The 18,173-nt window shown below is 47.8% G+C and overlaps 7 protein-coding genes across 7 annotated transcripts; 6 read left to right on the plus strand and 1 right to left on the minus strand.

Moving 5' to 3' along the window:
* Nucleotides 1-2,841: 2,841 nt before the first annotated feature.
* AO090010000678 (cytochrome P450) lies at nucleotides 2,842-4,627 on the plus strand (the record flags this gene model as incomplete). The annotated part of the gene is made up of 4 exons (XM_023233546.1): nucleotides 2,842-3,100; nucleotides 3,187-3,728; nucleotides 3,811-4,144; nucleotides 4,203-4,627. 4 exons carry the CDS (start codon nucleotides 2,842-2,844, stop codon nucleotides 4,625-4,627), a joined length of 1,560 nt encoding a protein of 519 aa, XP_023094278.1.
* Nucleotides 4,628-8,372: 3,745 nt separating this feature from the next.
* AO090010000675 (putative GPI anchored protein) lies at nucleotides 8,373-9,017 on the plus strand (the record flags this gene model as incomplete). Its single annotated transcript, XM_023233547.1, has 3 exons — nucleotides 8,373-8,694; nucleotides 8,773-8,935; nucleotides 9,002-9,017. The coding sequence occupies 3 exons, from the start codon at nucleotides 8,373-8,375 to the stop codon at nucleotides 9,015-9,017; spliced, it is 501 nt and encodes a 166-aa protein (XP_023094277.1).
* A 764-nt stretch (nucleotides 9,018-9,781) lies between these two features.
* Nucleotides 9,782-11,677, plus strand: AO090010000674 (putative MFS transporter; the record flags this gene model as incomplete). Its single annotated transcript, XM_001827579.1, has 8 exons — nucleotides 9,782-9,979; nucleotides 10,030-10,117; nucleotides 10,166-10,264; nucleotides 10,313-10,514; nucleotides 10,581-10,896; nucleotides 10,953-11,383; nucleotides 11,440-11,578; nucleotides 11,633-11,677. 8 exons carry the CDS (start codon nucleotides 9,782-9,784, stop codon nucleotides 11,675-11,677), a joined length of 1,518 nt encoding a protein of 505 aa, XP_001827631.1.
* Nucleotides 11,678-11,915: 238 nt separating this feature from the next.
* AO090010000673 (uncharacterized protein) lies at nucleotides 11,916-12,656 on the plus strand (the record flags this gene model as incomplete). The annotated part of the gene is made up of 1 exon (XM_001827578.1): nucleotides 11,916-12,656. One exon carries the CDS (start codon nucleotides 11,916-11,918, stop codon nucleotides 12,654-12,656), a length of 741 nt encoding a protein of 246 aa, XP_001827630.1.
* A 648-nt stretch (nucleotides 12,657-13,304) lies between these two features.
* Nucleotides 13,305-14,182, plus strand: AO090010000672 (putative short-chain dehydrogenase/oxidoreductase; the record flags this gene model as incomplete). The annotated part of the gene is made up of 2 exons (XM_001827577.1): nucleotides 13,305-13,502; nucleotides 13,574-14,182. The coding sequence occupies 2 exons, from the start codon at nucleotides 13,305-13,307 to the stop codon at nucleotides 14,180-14,182; spliced, it is 807 nt and encodes a 268-aa protein (XP_001827629.1).
* Nucleotides 14,183-14,277: 95 nt separating this feature from the next.
* On the minus strand, nucleotides 14,278-14,991 carry AO090010000671 (uncharacterized protein; the record flags this gene model as incomplete). The annotated part of the gene is made up of 1 exon (XM_001827576.3): nucleotides 14,278-14,991. One exon carries the CDS (start codon nucleotides 14,989-14,991, stop codon nucleotides 14,278-14,280), a length of 714 nt encoding a protein of 237 aa, XP_001827628.3.
* A 1,220-nt stretch (nucleotides 14,992-16,211) lies between these two features.
* On the plus strand, nucleotides 16,212-17,875 carry AO090010000670 (cytochrome P450; the record flags this gene model as incomplete). The annotated part of the gene is made up of 5 exons (XM_023233549.1): nucleotides 16,212-16,525; nucleotides 16,685-16,793; nucleotides 16,839-16,968; nucleotides 17,016-17,646; nucleotides 17,695-17,875. 5 exons carry the CDS (start codon nucleotides 16,212-16,214, stop codon nucleotides 17,873-17,875), a joined length of 1,365 nt encoding a protein of 454 aa, XP_023094276.1.
* Nucleotides 17,876-18,173: the final 298 nt, after the last annotated feature.

Raw genomic sequence — 18,173 nt, forward strand, 5'->3', positions numbered from 1 at the left:
TTTCCCTCCCGTTGTGATCTGGTCGAGACCGGGGTTGTTATGTGACATGTCAGCTCAGCAATTCTCTGCTTCTTTGCAGATCCAGTGCCCGATGATCTGCGATTCTATTTTCTCATGTGTGCAAGGGGTTTAGGCCAAAAGACGAGACGATCCCATAGTTAGTGAATGAAAACGTCATCCAAGCCTAATCATACCTTGCCAAGCTGCTCCTGGATGCTTCGACAATAGTAAAGTGCATATCGACACTCGTTTTTCTGCGATATCAGCTCTTGGCTAGCATATGAACTCAACGGTTTTCCAATGTCTTCTTGTCGCAACAGACAAATTGTAGCTAGCTTTACTATATGGACAACAAGCTCGGACAAATTCGTCGCGAGCATTCGGAAAAGACGTGTTTATCATCTTTCGAAGTGTTGGTCCGTTTTCGGTCCTTCGACAAAGTCGGAGTTTGCGATTCACCGCACCGAAGCATGCATGCCACATACCCGGGGCGGTTCTCATGGCATTCCTCGGTATCGTTCCGCGTAAGGATTCTATCTTTCTCATAAGCGAGGTGGGGCTAGGTTTAATAGACACCGGGGCAGATCCCAGGTCGAAGTTCAACATATCTGAAGATGGAAGGCACGCAGTGCCCCTACAAAGGAGAGAGAACATGTACCGTAGTTAGCGCACAGCTCAGTCTCAGTACGGTCTTGGAATTCCTTATGTTGAAATCCCGGGGTTTCGCATTTCTTGGCATTTCTGAAGGCCGGAAGCACAAAAGTACATACGTGCGTACATATAGTACATGATAACCAACCATGAATACTGAGCAATTAAGAACAAAATAACTTTTATTCTCACACTATCTCAAACATTCGGCGCAAACCTGTGAGTTGTTTCGTTGACGAGAGCTTCGCAATAGCGGTTAGAAAGCTGTGGGACAGATATGTAAGGCGAATGACAGCATTTGCATCTAATTTCCCAACATATCAGCTGCGCGCTAGGATGTGACTGTGACTCTATCATGGGAGTCTCGGGAAACATTATCAGAAATCCGATATCTCGCGGTTGATATCATATCACCACTGCGTCGTGCGACGAGAGTGGGCCGCTAATGGGCCTCAACGGCGAACGAGCTGAACAACTTAGCGGTATGACCAGCCCAGCCCTAATCCAAGGTGGACGTAAGTTGACTTTCTTGATTTCTAAGCCGTTTGCAAACTTCCTCGTATCTGCTAAATTTCAGAGATTGACCGACTACTCCACACCATCTTCGGTAGTTAGTGAGCGACTGTCGATCTTCATATGAAGTGTCCGCCAGCTGACAGAATGCTACCGGTCCAGGCGTAGAGAGAAGAAAAAGGTTGACGCGAAGTGACTAGGCTGCCTACACTACTGGACTTTCCCTCCTGGCCTACAGAATTTGCTTTGCTAGCCTAACTATACCGGCTGTGATTCCAATTGGGTGGCCTTGTGCAGAATGGAGTGCCTGATGTGGCCGTCTCGCATGAACTGACCTGAACTGTTAAAGCTAGAAGCCCGGCATATCAGCTTTTGATATTATGCACATTTCTTTTTCCTTTTTTTCTTTTCTTTTTTCTTTTTTTTTTTTTTTTTTCTTCTCTTGTGGCATTCTCTTCACCCACCTTGCTGGAGCAAAAACGGGTGTCCCACATAATTGCACACAAGCCATGTCTTAAATCATTCCTCGGAAGCAATCGCCGCGGCGTTATCCGTCAGCTAGACTCCATCCACAGCCAGTTCGCCAAGCGGGAAGGTCCAGTTGCTCTGGCAGAATACGAATAATTCTTGTTGACAAATTGGTAGTAAATAAAGTTTTTCGCTAGTAGATCGAGGCTCGACCCTCAGTCTACGCGACCGGTTAAATTCAATAGAATAATTGACTTATGTGCGCACTGGTACTGAAGGCACCCACGTGAGGGCTGCAAGACCTAGCGTAGGATGTACGGAGTACAACCACCGAGCCACTAGGTTTGGTAGTGAATGGCACTATCAAGTGTCTAGTACGGAGTACTCCGTAGTATCAGGCTATCAGCAGACTGCAGGACTTCTCTGTCCGAACGCTTTGACATTCAATTTTAAGTTACGCCATTTATGGAGACGGATGTCGTGCTACGTGGAACAATTCCGTGGCCGTTTTGGCCCAAGCTCGAATTCTCAACCAAGGGTTACTCATGATGGGGATAATATGGAATATCGAAAGCTGGATTTAAGTGTTATGCTGGGTACAATGCATGTTCACGCCGTATATTGGCTAAGACGCAGTTGCTCTGCCCGGAAAACTTGACAAATTTGTGGGCAAAACTCAGCCACTGGCCCGAGTACGGCCTAGGCCGGGAGATTTTCGCTCTTACTTACTGAAATGGCAATCACTGAGAAACGTCCGGTGGATTATTCCCATGGATGTGATAGGTGGCTTGGTCGTCCGTGTTGTCGCTACGGTGGTGGGTCTACTAGTTAGAGACTCGGCACTATCAACTGATCGTACCAATCGCCTGGTACTGCAGGATGCGGGTCTCCCCCCATTTCCAAGGCATACTCAGTATTACTCACAAGAAACTTCGACGATATGGCAAGACCTCCGAAACTAAACGCAACCCGGTGAAAGTCATTGCGCATCCATAGCCGAAAACGTACAATCAGTCTGCTTCTCCGCTTAACGACCCTGTGCAGGATCGCACGGCCAAGACCCACAATAGGGGCCTGTCATATTTGAGACAATGGCTTTCTTTTTTTCTGCAGAATTCCTGGAGCCAGACTGCCGGGTCCATGGCTAACGAGCGCGCGGAGTAATTATTCCCAGCCCTTTGGCTTTGAACAACATCTAACCCCTGCACCATGGGATTCACCCAGGATCTGGTATCGGTTATTCGACCCTCAATTGAGTCGCCCCTGGCTTTTTGCGCGACTACGGTAGTGGCTGTCGCGCTGTACGTTCTGGTGTTGGGGGTATATCGCATCACATTGCATCCGCTGGCAAAATTCCCAGGCCCTAAACTCGCTGCCTTTACTCAATGGTATGAGACTTACTATGAATTCTTCAAATCTCCGGGTGGACAGTACTTGTTCCACTATCGGAAACTCCATGAGAAGTATGGTAAGTTCGATTCGGGTCTTGAAATACCCCTGTCGGTTAGGGTATGTAGTGCTGAAGAAAAGAGGTACACTAACTTCACACCCAAGGCCCAATTATTCGCTTAAGCCCATTCGAGATTCATATCCAGGATTCCTCCTTCTTTGAGGAGATGTACTCGCAGTCATTGCCGTGGGATAAACCGAAAGAACTCGAGCACCGTTTTGGCAACGCCAATGGCTTATTCCCGACACACAAGCATGAAGTTCACCGTCACCGCCGTGCAGCTCTTAATCCGTATTTCTCCAAACGCGCAATCAACAATGCGGTCCCGATGATGCAGGAGCAGATCACGAAGCTGTGCGACCGACTGCGACGAGAGTATCAAGGGACTGGAAAGGTCTTTCGCCTTGACTGGATGATGGGATGCATTGCGTCGGACATCATTGTCCGGTACTGTGTTGATCGCGGCTACGATTTCTTTGAGGCGCCGGATTTCAAATCGCCCTTCATTCAAGCCTTATTTGACTTGTTGGATGGAGTTCATATGATCACGCAATTCCCGTGGGTTGCCACCCTCTTCAACTCGCTACCGCAAGGCTTGGTTGAGACTCTGCAGCCGGGTATGAAGTCCGTGCATCATTTTCATAAGGTAATCTCAAACAAGCGCCTGTTTCTCTGTTGAACGGAGGGACAACAAATGACGACTAAGAGTGCTGCTAACATGAAACTAGGAAATGGCCGATCAAGTTGCCCATATTCTCTCCAACAAGGAAAAACGGAATGGCTCAGAGCAGACGAATGTTTTCAATGCATTGCTCGACTCTGATCTGCCTCCGGAAGAGCTCACTTTGACCCGCCTACAACAGGAAGCATTTACAGTTATCGGAGCAGGCTTCGATACAACAAGATACGCACTGTCGGTGGCCGGCTTCCACATTATAAATACACCAAGCATCTACCAGCGTCTTCGAGAGGAACTAAAAACCGCAATACCAGATCCCAGCAATATGCCATCATTAACGGACCTGGAACAGCTTCCTTGGTTAACCGCCTGTATTCAAGAATGTGTGTAGCCCCCCAAGTTAAGGGTCTGTAACCTGCAACTAACTATCCCACCTATCAGGCGTTCGCATGTCCTATGGTGTAAGCCAGCGTGCGTTCCGTATTTCAGACCACATCACCCTCACGTACAAGAACTACGTCATTCCTCCTGGAACAGTGGTCAGCATGGACAACTATTCCGTCGCCCATGACGAAGAAATATTCCCCGAATCGTTCACGTTCAAGCCCGAGCGCTGGCTGGGGGACCCGCTTGCCCCCGATGGAAAGAAGTTGACGCGCTACCTTGTGTCCTTCGGTAAAGGTACTCGGTCCTGTCTCGGTATCAACTTGGCCTATGCAGAGATGTACCTCACTATTGCGAATGTGTTCCGGAACTTCGACTTTGAGCTGTTTGAGACAGATCGGTCTTCTGTGGATTGCTATCGCGATATGTTCTTGCCGCATGTAAAGCTTGGCTCCCAGGGCGTGCGTGTGAAGATTAACTAGATTAGCGATGCGTTAGTTCTCGATTTAGCATTTGTATATGTGTTTATTCAATTTGTCATGAATAAGATAATACCATTCTACGATCTACGACGGAGGAAGCTTTGTAATTATTCCGATCGGCAAAGAATATCCACCTGTTACCATGGATGGGTCCACGGCCATTAAGCTTCAGAGCTCCATGGGTACTCCCGCACCGCGTGCTGTGGCTTCCACTTTCCATGACATCACCAGTTCAGTGCCACGGCGCTCAGTACGTGCTTGCCACTAGTAAATAGCCCTGTGATTGGGCTGTACATGCGTACGTGCCCGGCGTCTTATACTCGAATGGCAAAAGTATCAAATATCAAAGCATCATACACCTATTAGACCTAATCTGCACTCGCCGCATTCGGCTTGGGAATTTCCCAAGTCGGGTATCTAGATGTCATATCCTAGAGCTGATGGCGTAACTTCCACGAGAAGGTCCCCACAAATACTCACGGGCGTTTCAGAATGGCTCGGTCCAATAGAGCATCATGAACCGTCATGCTGAACCCTCAATTCCGGTACTCTCGGACCGGGGCTGAAACTGTCTAACTTGCTGGTATACCGAACGGGGAGAATTTATCCGCACCGAGTATTCCACACATACCCATTGCAAGGTCAGGCGACATAGAAACAGCTAATCATTCCCTATTGGAATCGGATAGGGCGTTAACTTGGTAAGAGCCAATCGCTTCATAGGACAGAATGCGATCGTCTTGTTATAGCATCTGTCTACGAAACTTGCTGACAATGTCCTAAACTGGGGCATGCAGTGATCATGTGAATAAGGATCCCGCTGGTATTGCCCATGCAAAGCAATCTGGTAGTTCGCACGATTACTACGGATTAGAGCCAACCTTCATTTCTCATAACCTGGGGCTTAGGTATGACGGACCCGTGACAGTAATTCAAATAATGCTTCACACATCTAGACAAGATGAATTGGGAATGACTGTGAATTATAGCAGGTGATGGAGAACAACTTGTGACCAACGAATGGCTGGCTGACGTACACTGCATAGGAAATAGTCAACACCACAGGTCTTCTTCGGGTATTATTTCTCCACGACCCCAGAAGAGCAATCATCAGGTCAATATAAACCTTCAGCCGCGCCGGTTCTGAGTGGGAGCTTGCTATGATAGGCCGGGGAGTTACACTGCAGTTCGCTATGCCGGATGAGGAAAGTAAGCTGATGCACAGACGGATGAGATCAACTACAGTCCATTGGTTTTGTATTCGCACTTATGCAGGGTGCCTTAATTTGTTCCAGAGCTCACCTATAAGTTGAACAAGATCCGGGGAGCTAAGCTAATCCTTACGGTCTGGATTGCCTGTTTAAACCCACCATGATCATAATTGTGATAGTGGCTTACATGTCCCCGCTTTCTGCAAGGGTCTTGCAGTACTGATGTAGCTGTGAGCAACGTAAGCGACAGGGTTACATCCATATCCTGTATAGAATCAGCTACGTATTGTGGCAGTTAAAATTGAAAGAGCTTGACGTCAATTGGCAACACGTCTTTTACATTCTTATGAATTAGGTGCAGTTATAGGACTGCTCTAAGCCTTATCTGGTTATTCTTGTAAGGTTGGGGTTGGACGAGAAAAGATTACAATGCTGGACTTGTCTTGTTTGTACTTGCACAGTTACACAAATCTAGACCTATCCCTTGCCTCGGGTTGTAGTGTCGAGTGTTGCTCTCCGCATTTCATACCGCCCAATGTTGCTGGCCACTATACGAGAAACAACCATAAGAGGTAATAGAGAGGTAGTCATGGGTTGTGTCCGGGGCATCAGACTGCGTATCACATATGAGAAAGCCCTTCAATTATCCAGTCCATGTAGTACAAAATGTTCTAATCGGGCTAATGCTTGCGTTGCTTAGCCAATGACAAAGATATTTCCTCCAAGCCGGATACACGAGATGCATGAGCGAAGCATGGAGAATTGCAGAAGAAGGAAAAGCACAAGGACATGATTATCTCGGCAGACCGGCAAATGTGTGCATGAACTGGGACTCGAGAAGCCATGAAAAGGTATAAATAGGAGGAATTTTCACCCTCTCAAAGATCATCTCAAACCATCACAGAAACATCTTCCTCCAGCACAGATTACAGCCTTTATATATCTGCAAGACCAACAACACACACAAACATGCACTTCAAGACCCTTCTTCTGGTTAGTCTGGCCTCATTGGCCGTCTCGCACCCTTCTGCCAACCCAGATGAAGCTGCTGTTGCCAACAACTGCGGCTGGCCCAACGGCAACTGCTATGATAACAACTGCCATGGCGAGCTTAGCTCGAACCGTATAACCTGCACTTCGGTAAGTCCAACTCCGCCATTGATGGGAATGATATGAGATCTAATTCATGCACGTTGGAAAAAGGGCCCATACTTGGGCTGTCCATGCGGATATGGCTGTGGCACAAATACCGGGAAGTGCAATGAAAATGGCTGCGATGGTCGCAATGGTCGCTGCACCAATAATTACCTTGGCTGTTCCTGTCTCTGATTGGAATTACATGGAAGAGGGACAGATATGTCAATTTTGTATGTGCTTCGATTGCAAGCAACTTATGCATGCGAGTTATCAGTCCGGAAACAAAGCACGTGGTTTTGGGGTAGCTGTTCACGAGTAGTGTTCATCTGATTTGTCGCTTAATTGCTTAATGTCGGTATATTTTGCTAATTAAATATTCATGACTTATTTTGTGCTGTAGAAGCTGAATCTGGTGTTGTCCTGTATCTGCAATCTAGTTCTGTTTGTTGAATGTAGGGCTATTCAGGTTTCAGCTTATATGAAACGGCGGAAAGCTATATAGGTGGCTCCAGAGCATTCTGAATCGTATATTCAGAATTATGTGATCTTTTGGTCTTGTGGAATATGCGGTCTTGTATTATGGACAGGTACCGAAGATGCCCCATGGATCAGAAGTGGGCCTTTCAGGTACCATTTACTCTTCTGGATTTATCCAAAGGTTACCTAATGTTGAACTAATTTCCACTGGTTCATTAGCGCATCTTCACCACCAATAACAAGGTTATAGAGAGCCACTAAAGGGGCCTAGATTGAATAGATTCCCAAATTTATCACCCAAATGTTCCCTCTTCTAACTGAAAAGAGGTTAGACAAGCTTTGAGTTTTTCTTTTGCCCCCTGGCCCTGATTCCCTGAATGCTACACTGCTTCTCGACTACTTAAACCACCAAATGACTCGGGTCCCTTTCCCCATGTTTACATTTTAACCACCGAGAAAATAACCATCTATCGTTTAAACCACCATGACCGTGAAATTGCTTATGGGCCTGGCTATGGCCGGCCTCGTCTCAGCGAGTTCCAGCGTAACTTCCATGTTTCTCCTGGGCTTTGACCCACAATCCTTACAAGCTTCTATTGTTGGTAACGTCAGTACCCCACAGATTGACGATCGGACGATCCCTTGGCCGCGCGGCTCTGTCAGTTTATCCAGCTAACGAGCAAAATAGGACGCCACTGCGACGACCTATAGCATTACCTGTGCTCCGAGTCCGACCGCGAGCGCGAGCGATGACGATGATGACTATGAGTGTGGCTTGGGGCCTGGTTTCACTCTCACAGATGCGTCGCCGACTACTATCATGGAGATGAATGACAAGCCAAACTTGTGCGCTTTTCCTCTTTCCTACACATGTTATAGTCAGCCTAGACACCGGCTAACACGTCTCGTCTAACAGTTCCATGACCATCAACTGCTCCGTGGCCGGGACCACCTCTGCCGTCTGCACTGGAATTGGCGATGGGCCTGAAGCCAACTTCCCCGGAACTATAATCTCAACTATCCAGCAGAGTGAAATGTCCTACTTGCCAGTTACTATCACCGCTGGGTCTGTTACTAGCGTGGCTGCGACCGCTTCGGCTACCACCACGACCGAGTCGGGCAGTAAGGCCACTACCTCAGCGGCTCAGACTGCTTCGAAGTCTTCTGCTTCCTCTTCGGGCTCGAGCTCCAGCTCTTCAGCTGTCAGTACCGGTGGTATGCCCCAGATTACTGGAGATGCCGGTATGCTGTTCGGAGGTGCTGTCGTGGCGTTGGCCGCTGCTGTTCTGTGAGCACAGAGCGTAATGCTCGGGTGATTAGCCCACGAATACGCCTGGCTACCCCATCCTCCAGTCCTTAATCTGCTTTCATACTTCGTCCAGGGACTATGCGATCCCCACCTTAATGCTCGAGGCCTGATATGTATAGTGACATGGTCTCTTTTCAGATGTATTATATCATTTGTATCATGCAGCTGCTTTGTGTATGTAATTATGTCTAATGTATACGTTACGAGAGGATACCTATCATTATTGCGTGCTTGATTTAGTCGGCTCAGGAAGTGAGTGAGTTGAGCGTTGAATATGGTGTTGGAAATCTAACAACACTTCGATACACTGCTGTTGGTGGTTCGCTGATGGATCAACATAGTAAATACATATGGTACTGTTCAATGCGACGAATTGTTCATTTTTTACGGGCGGAGGGTGATTCAATTAGAAGTACCACTGCCTAAATCTATATAGGACCGATCAACAATCCTATTATATAAGGTGGTATTAGAATTAAGATAACTTGGGGTAGAGAAGTGCCTGCCCCATATCATTTCCTGATTAGGAAAAACCATATATAACGGCAACCCGACCTCCTTATCCAACGACCAAACCGACGTTCTTCACGGCATCATGCATAATCTTACCCTGCTTAAAAGCGAGTAATACCCCTTAAAAGATATTAGATTGTCGGACTTTTCCCGAGCGACACTGCCCGTTATGACACCATCAGCAACTGCCGAGAAGACGCAATCGTGGGGTCGATGTCGTGATCACACGGTACACCAACACCACCAACCATCCACTCAATAGGGAAAACTCCGCGCCGTGCGCAAATCACGACGGCAAATAATATTCTTCTCTGTCCGAAACCTATGCTCAATGCTAGTTTCCCAACATGGCTGTGATCGAACCATGTCTGTGGGGTCGTCACCCGCATTGTTGACTCGCGTCGTCGGGCGATATGGGTTATAAAAGCTGGGCCTCTCGCTAGGAAAAATGGTGTGAGTATGCGCGAGCTGGTCTTGCTTCTGTCGTGGCTTTTCGGATTTCGCAGTATGGGCTCAACCAAGGATCTTGAGACGAACGTTTCGTCGGCTCCTCTGTCATCTGCGGGGTCGTCGGATCGAGATGATAACTATGAGGTTTATCAACAAACTCGTGCATTGGAATATACACCGGAAGAGGCTAAAAAGGTGCTCCGGAAAATCGATCTTAGATTGATGCCGCTTTTGTTCCTTATATACTTATTGCAGGTAAGAAGGATTCCCTTGGCGAATCATGATCGAATACTTATCCTTTCTAGTATCTCGACAAAAACAGTCTCAATTTCTCGTCAGTCTACGGATTGAAGGAAGGCACACATTTGGAAGGCCAGGACTATTCATGGCTAGGTAGGCTTTCACCTGCGCAGCAAAATGAGCATGACTGACTAGGACTAGGGTCTATCTTCTATTTCGGCTATCTGGTCGCGCAGTGGCCGGCTGGATTAGCCCTTCAAAAACTTCCAATTGGGAAGTTTCTTAGTACAACTACTATTAGTAGGGTTTCCTGATTCTATGTCCTTTACGCATGGCTGACAGATATAGTCTGGGGTGGTCTATTGATGACAACGCCGGCTTGTTACAACTTCGCCGGAATAGCAGTCAACCGCTTTCTCCTTGGAGTCACCGAAGCCGTCGTGAACCCCGGATTTGTCATTATGATGAGCATCTGGTACACTTCAAGTGAACAGCCTCTGCGTCTCGAAACCTATTACTGCACCAATGGCATTGCCACCATGTTTGGAGGGTAGGTCTCTGTCGAAGTCGCGAAAGAAGTTGATAGTGAAAGACTGACCAGCTAACCACCAAACAGTCTTCTCGGCTACGCAATCGGTCACATAACGGGCGGTCTTCCACGATGGATGTATGTATTCCTAATCTTCGGCGCGGTGTCACTCGCCATCGGAATCGCATCCCTCATATTCCTCCCCGATCTCCCATCGACGGCCAAATTCCTCACTGAGCGCGAGAAAGCAATTGCTATCGACCGTGTCGCGATCAACCGACAAGGAGTAAGGAATCACCATTTCAAATGGTACCAAGTGTGGCAGGCAGCTAGGGATCCTAAGACGTGGTTATTGTTCATCATGGCTGTTGGAGCTCAAGTCCCAAACTCTGCCTTGACAAGTGTATGTTTGCCCTGGGTTTCTCATTCCGTTATGGACGGATGTTGACAAGAAAACAGTTCACTTCCATTATCGTCGGATCCTTCGGCTTCGATACTCTCGGAACCCAATACCTGCAGATCCCCGGCGGAGCGGTCCAATTCCTCACTCTCCTCTTCGGCGGCATGATCGCGACGAAATATAGCGGCAGATTTCACTCTCGAAGCGCGTGCATGATCTTCGCCAGTCTGGTCTGCATCATCGGATCTGGGCTCCTAGTCGGCCTGCCGGACTCGAATAAATGGGGCCGACTCGTTGCGCTCTGGTTGTGTTATTTCCAGGGATTGGGATTCAGTATGAGTCTGACCATTGTGAGTTCCAATATTGCCGGGTCTACGAAGAAACAGGTGACCGGGGCGCTATTGTTCACGGGGTACTGTGTGGGAAATATCATTGGACCGCAGACGTTCAAGGATAGTGAGGCACCGGGATATCATAGTGCATATGTTGCGTGAGTCTTTCAATCAGAGTGGTTGTGTGCGGGTATCGGTGCTAACTGCGGTTCAGGATGTTGGTTGGGTATGCGGTCAAGCTGGTTTCAATCATTGCCCTCTACCTGTACATGTATTTGGAGAATAAACGGAGGGACAGGGAGGCTCTGGGCTCGGACGGCGATGAGAGCGATGGTGTTGAGAAGGGCATGTTGGTAAGTTTTTCTGCCCATGATATGTAAGCCTGACTGAAGCTGATTATGAGCTAGGATCAAACAGAGATCGACAATAAGACGTTCAGATACGTGCTTTAGACCAATAGATTTACTTTACATATTGAATTCAAAATAACAAGGATTGTCCAAACGCTTATAAGCCGCACCTAAGCCACTATAAAAAGCTTGTCCGGACAAGAACAGTGCTAACCTTACGGCCCCCAACTCGAGCTGACGTGTCAGGAACCCCTCCACTCTACCATCCCACATAAGCCGGCTGTATGAAGCTACATCAACATTCTAAGTCCAATCCCAATCTATAACCGCCTCACCCATAATGACTCTCCAAGCCAAACTAATCCCCACCCCGGGCACACCCCCAAACGTCCACAAGGACGCCCTGAAAGTCTTCCAAACCCTCCAAGAAGGCGGCATAGCCATCGTCCCCACAGAAGTAGGCTACGGATTAATCGCCTCCTCCAGTGAAGCCATCACCCGCGCCTTTCACGCCAAAACGCGCCGTCCAGGCCACACACAAGGCATAATCGGCAACTACGATGTCCATAAAGCGCTGCACATTCTCCCCGAGGAGAGATTCAATATCACCAAGGTCCTAACGCACGATCTAGACATGTCGCTTGGGATCATTGCGCCATATAAATCCGACCATCCGCTTTTGCAAGGCATGTCGGCGGAGACGTTGGAACAGACGACTAAGGATGGGAATATGGCTATTCATGTAGGTGGAGGGTCACTTCTGTTGGAGGTTGTGAGATTGCATTATGAGGTGGGAAAGGTGGTTGTGGGTTCCAGTGCGAATGTGACCCGTAAGGGACAGAAGTTCCGGGTGCAGGATATCGAGGAGAAGATCTTGGAGGCGGCGGATATTGTGGTTGATTATGGGTTGCAGCGGTATCATATGTATTGGAAGGCGAGTATATTATTTGATTTTGGGGAGATGAAGGTTGTGAGGATGGGGGCTTGTTATGAGTTGTTTAGGGACAGAATGAGGAGGTTTTGGGGGGTTGAGTTGGAGGAGGACCTTATTTATCCGGATGAGGATGAGAAGGGGGAGTAGGTAGGTGCTGAGGATCATTTTCTTTTATATAACAGAGGTTCTATGTGTTCTTTATATCTGACTTAGATTATGCTGTGTTCGTTTCTTCTGGGACTACTCCTGTAGACTGATGTAGAACGATGCGCTGTTCTGAAAATGCATGTTGCAATATACGCAATGGCACAGGGGTCTGTACTATGGACTAAGGTTCTCTTTCTCCATGAGCATTGGTAAGATCTTTGGTGACTTCACTACTTGACAGACTGCACTCTCATCCAAGTACAAGCATCTAGTTTGGAAGAGCATACTCGTCACTCTGTTCTAGGAACACTGTGCAGCGGGTCTCTGGACTATTCAAAGCACAACTTCACAAAGCTAAGAACATGGATCTAACATGAGATATGTCCTAAGTCCGTTCCTGACAAATGAACTATCCTCAAGGTTTTGATAGCGAATGCTTGCCACGCCGAGGTAGATTGCCTAATCTGGCCTAGTCTCCGCAAGAGCGGTGGGCCAGGAGAAAACTCCAAAAGAGGTTTAGTCTCCGCTATATATGGCAATGACATTAGCATCGAGGTAGATGAAAATGGATATAAAAAGAGGAAAAATATTGCCATTGCGAGATGTAGTTGTAAAGTCTATCCTTTATTTCTACAAAGTATTGTCAAAATGTCTTTCCCTTACAGCAAAGTCCTGGTCATCGGCGCCACATCAGGCATTGGCAAGGCACTGGCAGCCAAGCTCGTGCAAAATGGTACCCAAGTTGTCATTGCTGGTAGGCGGAAAGAGAACCTGGAAGAGTTCGTCAAGGAGCATGGTAGTGAGAAGGTCAAGTCCAAGGTTCTTGACGTCCTGAACCTTGAAGCAGTGAGTTGCCAGTGCTATCTTTCCCGCCCAGGACCTGAATCCATGCAGGGCTCAGCTGACCCTTACCGAAGATCCCCCAGTTTGCTTCAGAGGTGATTTCCGAGAATCCTGACCTTGACTGTGTCTTTCTCAACTCCGGAATCCAGCGCCCGTTCGATTTTGCAAACCCCGAGAGCATCGATCTGAACGTTTTCGACCAAGAATTGATCACGAACTATACCTCAGCAGTTCGTCTCACTAAAGCATTCCTCCCACACCTGCAGAAACAACCGACTCAGACTGCCATTGCATTCACAACGTCACAAATGGCCCTTGTTCCAATGATGCGCTGTCCGAATTACGGTGCCTCAAAGGCTGCGTTGCACCATTTCATCCTCGCCCTGCGCACGCAACTGCAAGGTGGACCTGGGAATGTGAAGGTGCTGGAGATATACCCGCCCGCTGTGCAGACCGAGTTGCACGACGCCAAGCACCAGCCGGATCTGAAAGACGGCCATCTCATTGGAATGCCGTTACAGGAATTCATTGACGAAGTGTGGGCTAAGCTAACCCAGGGCGAGGAACAAATCCCGGTTGGATCAGCGAAGGATATCTTTGAGGCGTTTGAGGTTGAGAGGCAGCAGATATATCAACAGATGACTGAGATGCTGACAGGTTTGCTCAAAAAATTCTTGCGATGAGCGATCGACCATTGGATGGTGAACTAGAGATAGACTATTCAGCATCACCGAATATTAGTTCTGTCTGTTCAAGTAGTGCTCATTCGTCTGAGCTATCAGTAGGCCTCGTAGCCTGTAATAGGCGGATAAGGTACGTCGGACACAGCTTTTCCTTTACAGGCAGCCAGTATCAGAGCACTGAAAGGTGAGATGCCATGGACTGCACCCGACTCTAGCAAAGTCGAATACTGTTGCAAGGAAATCATGTTTTCTAAAGATGCAGGAGTTGCGTCATCCCAGGCCTCATGATCTGCATCCCATAAGGATGTGCGAACATCGAAAGGCAACGAGTCGACAAACGGAGTGCGGACAGAGTAGTTCCTCTTCAATAGAGAATATACGCTGCGCAACATGAACGCGACAATAATTGTCCGCCGCACGCTTTCTGCAAAGAGCCATGCCTCCCGTGGACTCAGCGTATGGGAGAGTTGGATAGGAGCTTGCTGCCAGAGACGCCGCCCAACATTAGACAGCATACTGCTGATTGTTTCTGAATAGGGGCCATCAACGGCAACTTTTGCATCGAAGATGAGAAGGCATTGTAGGATAAGCAATGATTGGGTAGATGCGAGAAGTTCCTGGAAGCTAGCTGGGCGACCAGACTTGCGAAGGAGTTCCACACAGTTCTGCTGTAGTAGAGGTGTAAGAGACGTGGAGGTTTCCCCTTGACTAGCTTGAGTGTGGAGTCTGCAAAGAGTCTGAACATGCTGAAAAACGGCTGAAGCCTCAGAGCTCTGGTAAAGGTCTGGATGGATAAACTCAGTCTTCATATTGTTGGCGAATTCAATAGGAAAGCTTCGCATTCCGGCTATAAGGAACGAAATGATTTCCCGGTCGTATGCTTTCATAATTACCAACGGCAGCGGCCGGTGTATCGGCAGAGTAGACACGGATGCTACTCGGGGCACAAAGCGCGAAGTGATATTGGAGGAATCGGGTCCAGTTGGCAGTGGTATATTAATGTATTCGCACTCAATGCCCCGAGCCTGGCACCGACTACACCGCGGCCACAGTTGATCGCAACGACGCTTGCCTCGAACGCAGGCTTGGCATGATCTGCGCAGGGTAACACGCTTAGGGGCGTCAGACACCATTTTGCTATGCCTGAATCAACTATCAATCTATGCGGTCAAGCTAGGGATAGTGTTGCCCTAAAGCGTATATGTACTGCTAAGTATGTGCATAGCTTGTGATCCTCGAGACCAATTAGTGGGAAGCTCAGGAGACACCGAGTTCGCGTGTCCCATACTCCACAGCTTAATAATCTATGATTCTATGGCGAATCACAAGTCACTTCTAGTGCAAGTCTCCACAATGATTCCATTCTCTACAACCAGTGACCAGTGGGTGGCCGAGATTGTCCCACTTTTTCTGTATCCATCCTGCGTGACTGTTTTGCTGTTAGTCTAGGATATCACGGGAGCTTTGCAATATCTATGAAATAACTAGCTGTCTATTCTAAACATGCCCACTCGATACTACGTCCATACAACTGGATGCCACATTATGGACTCTTTTGGGTCCTACAATATATGGACAATAAGGTCAGAATGAGGTATTGCGGAACAGTACGCCACAGAACTAGAGTCTTTTCCTGTTCGATAGAAACAGACTGCATGACGAACAGCGTAAGGATTAAGTAGAAGTAGCTGGTTCTGGATATTACCACGCATTGATACCGTAGTAGATTCAAGTGCAGCCCATCTTGACTAAAAGAAACTCCAGTGCCGAGAAGCATTTGCTTATCAGTCGGAAGGATCCGATCAAAGCATCCCCGCACGATAACAAACGCCTATCATTGACGGACTAATGCAGGTATTAGATAAAGGATTGGACGGTGATCTTCTGGGGTAGCATCTCTTCTAACTTCCCCTTTTGGATTATCACGTTAACGGTATCACTAGCCTCTATATATACTCATCTCTCAAGAAGTGTGCCTAGTTTTCAAGACAAAATCCCAGCTAAGGTTTATGGGAATTATTGATACAACATGTGGTCATTATGGTTATCTAGTATTCTCCTTGTTGGACTGTATCTCTTCAAACGTCTTTCATCCCCACTTGCCAAAGTCCCCGGCCCGTGGTATACCAATCTCACCAGCTTCTGTCTAAAGTACCACGAGTTCACAGCCACTAGACGCCTTTTCGTACATCGCCTACACAAGAAGTATGGCCCTGTAGTCCGCCTTGCACCGAACGAAGTCTCGTTTGCTAGCCTAGATGCTATTCGAGAAATCTACGCATCCGGGGGCAGTGGTTATGATAAAACGGAATACTATGATCTATTCCGACAATATGGCATTAAGTATGACATCATTGAGCAATAAAAAGAGAACCAAACTGACAAGAAAAGAACCATGTTCTCTACACTCGAGAAGCAAGAGATTAGTGCATACATAACAATAGAGGCTATCGCAACTAACGACGTGCAGCACAGTCATAGAAAGCGGGAATTGGCTGATAGATATGCCATGTCAAACATCGTACGCGACAAGCATGTGTCCGCCATTAAGGAGCGAGCGCAGGCTTTTGTATCCAGATGTGCTGCAATTGAAGGAAGTGTGAACGTCTATGTGAGTACTTCGGTTCCAACCTGTGATTACGGCTGACGGCTTTAGTCCCTCTTGCACTGCTACGCGCTTGATGGTGTAACAAATTTTATGTTTAGCCCTGGTGGCTTGAAGTCTCTAGACAACACCAAGGATTATGAGATGATGGAGGAGTTGACATATCATCAGAGCCTCCAGAGTAGGTAACCAGCTGGCCCTCAGTATGAACGAAGCTGATCGCGGCAGAGAATCTTCTATACTACTACCTCCCCAGGCTAGCTCCGTATTTCCCATCATGCCTACACCCCCGTCCTGCCCCCAGAGCAAACGCCTACGTTTTACAGATGGCTGGGCAACAACACCCAGAGGCGCACAGCTTAGTCGCACGTCTCACCCGTAAAGGCTCGCCGCTGAGCCACATGCAAGTCGCCGCCGAATGCAAAGACCACATGGCAGCGGGTATTGACACCACCGGTGATGCCCTTTGCTTTCTTATGTGGGAACTATCTCAGCCACAGAACTTGCAATTTCAGGATCGCCTTCACAAGGAGCTACTATCGACATCTGATGATACGCCACTAGACAAAATGTCGTATCTAGACGCTGTCATAAAGGAAGCCTTGAGATGCGCACCGCCAATCCCGATGTCCATTCCACGGTACGTACCATCCGGTGGCAGAACTATCGATGGATACTTCATCCCGGAAAACACTATCGTCAGTTGTCAGCCATATACGGTGCACCGTTTCAACGAAGAAGTGTTCCCCGAGCCGGACCGTTTCAATCCGGAGCGATGGTTAGAAGAAAAGGGCTTCAACGACCGCAACCGATTGTTCTTCGCGTTTGGGACGGGCGGGAGAGGATGTACCGGAAAGAAGTAGGTAAACTAAAGTCCACCACAGCGCTTCTTTACTGACGGCTGCAGTCTTGCAATGGTGGAAATGAAGATCCTTCTACGAGAGCTGTATTCTCGGTTCCGGTCGTCGGTCGCCCCGGATATGACTGCGTCAATGGATCTCGATGATCAGATCATCTCCGCTCGACCAAAAGACCAGATTTGTAAGCTTAACTTCGCTGTTAGAGGGGATGATGTCGATACTGCGTAGGCTATATTGTGGATGGTCTGTGTATGCCCGTATTGCGTTAAGTGATGCTGGAGGATGATTTTTAGATCAATTCATAAGACTCATATAGGCGTAAGGAGGCCTCAACGCCCTGGTCTTCCTGCGTTTTTAACTTCGAGAATGAGACAGAACTTACAGGAAGGGGAGCTATTTAGCCACTAGCATGTTCATTAGGGTTCATGTTAAGTAACAGGATGAAACTACCTGTAAACTAATGGTAAAGGACTGATCCACCAATCAAGATCCTGCCCGCCTGATGCGGGGTATTAAATCAATAAAG

The sequence above is a fragment of the Aspergillus oryzae genome, chromosome 8 (assembly GCF_000184455.2).
Source record: "Aspergillus oryzae RIB40 DNA, chromosome 8".
Lineage (NCBI taxonomy): Eukaryota > Fungi > Ascomycota > Eurotiomycetes > Eurotiales > Aspergillaceae > Aspergillus > Aspergillus oryzae.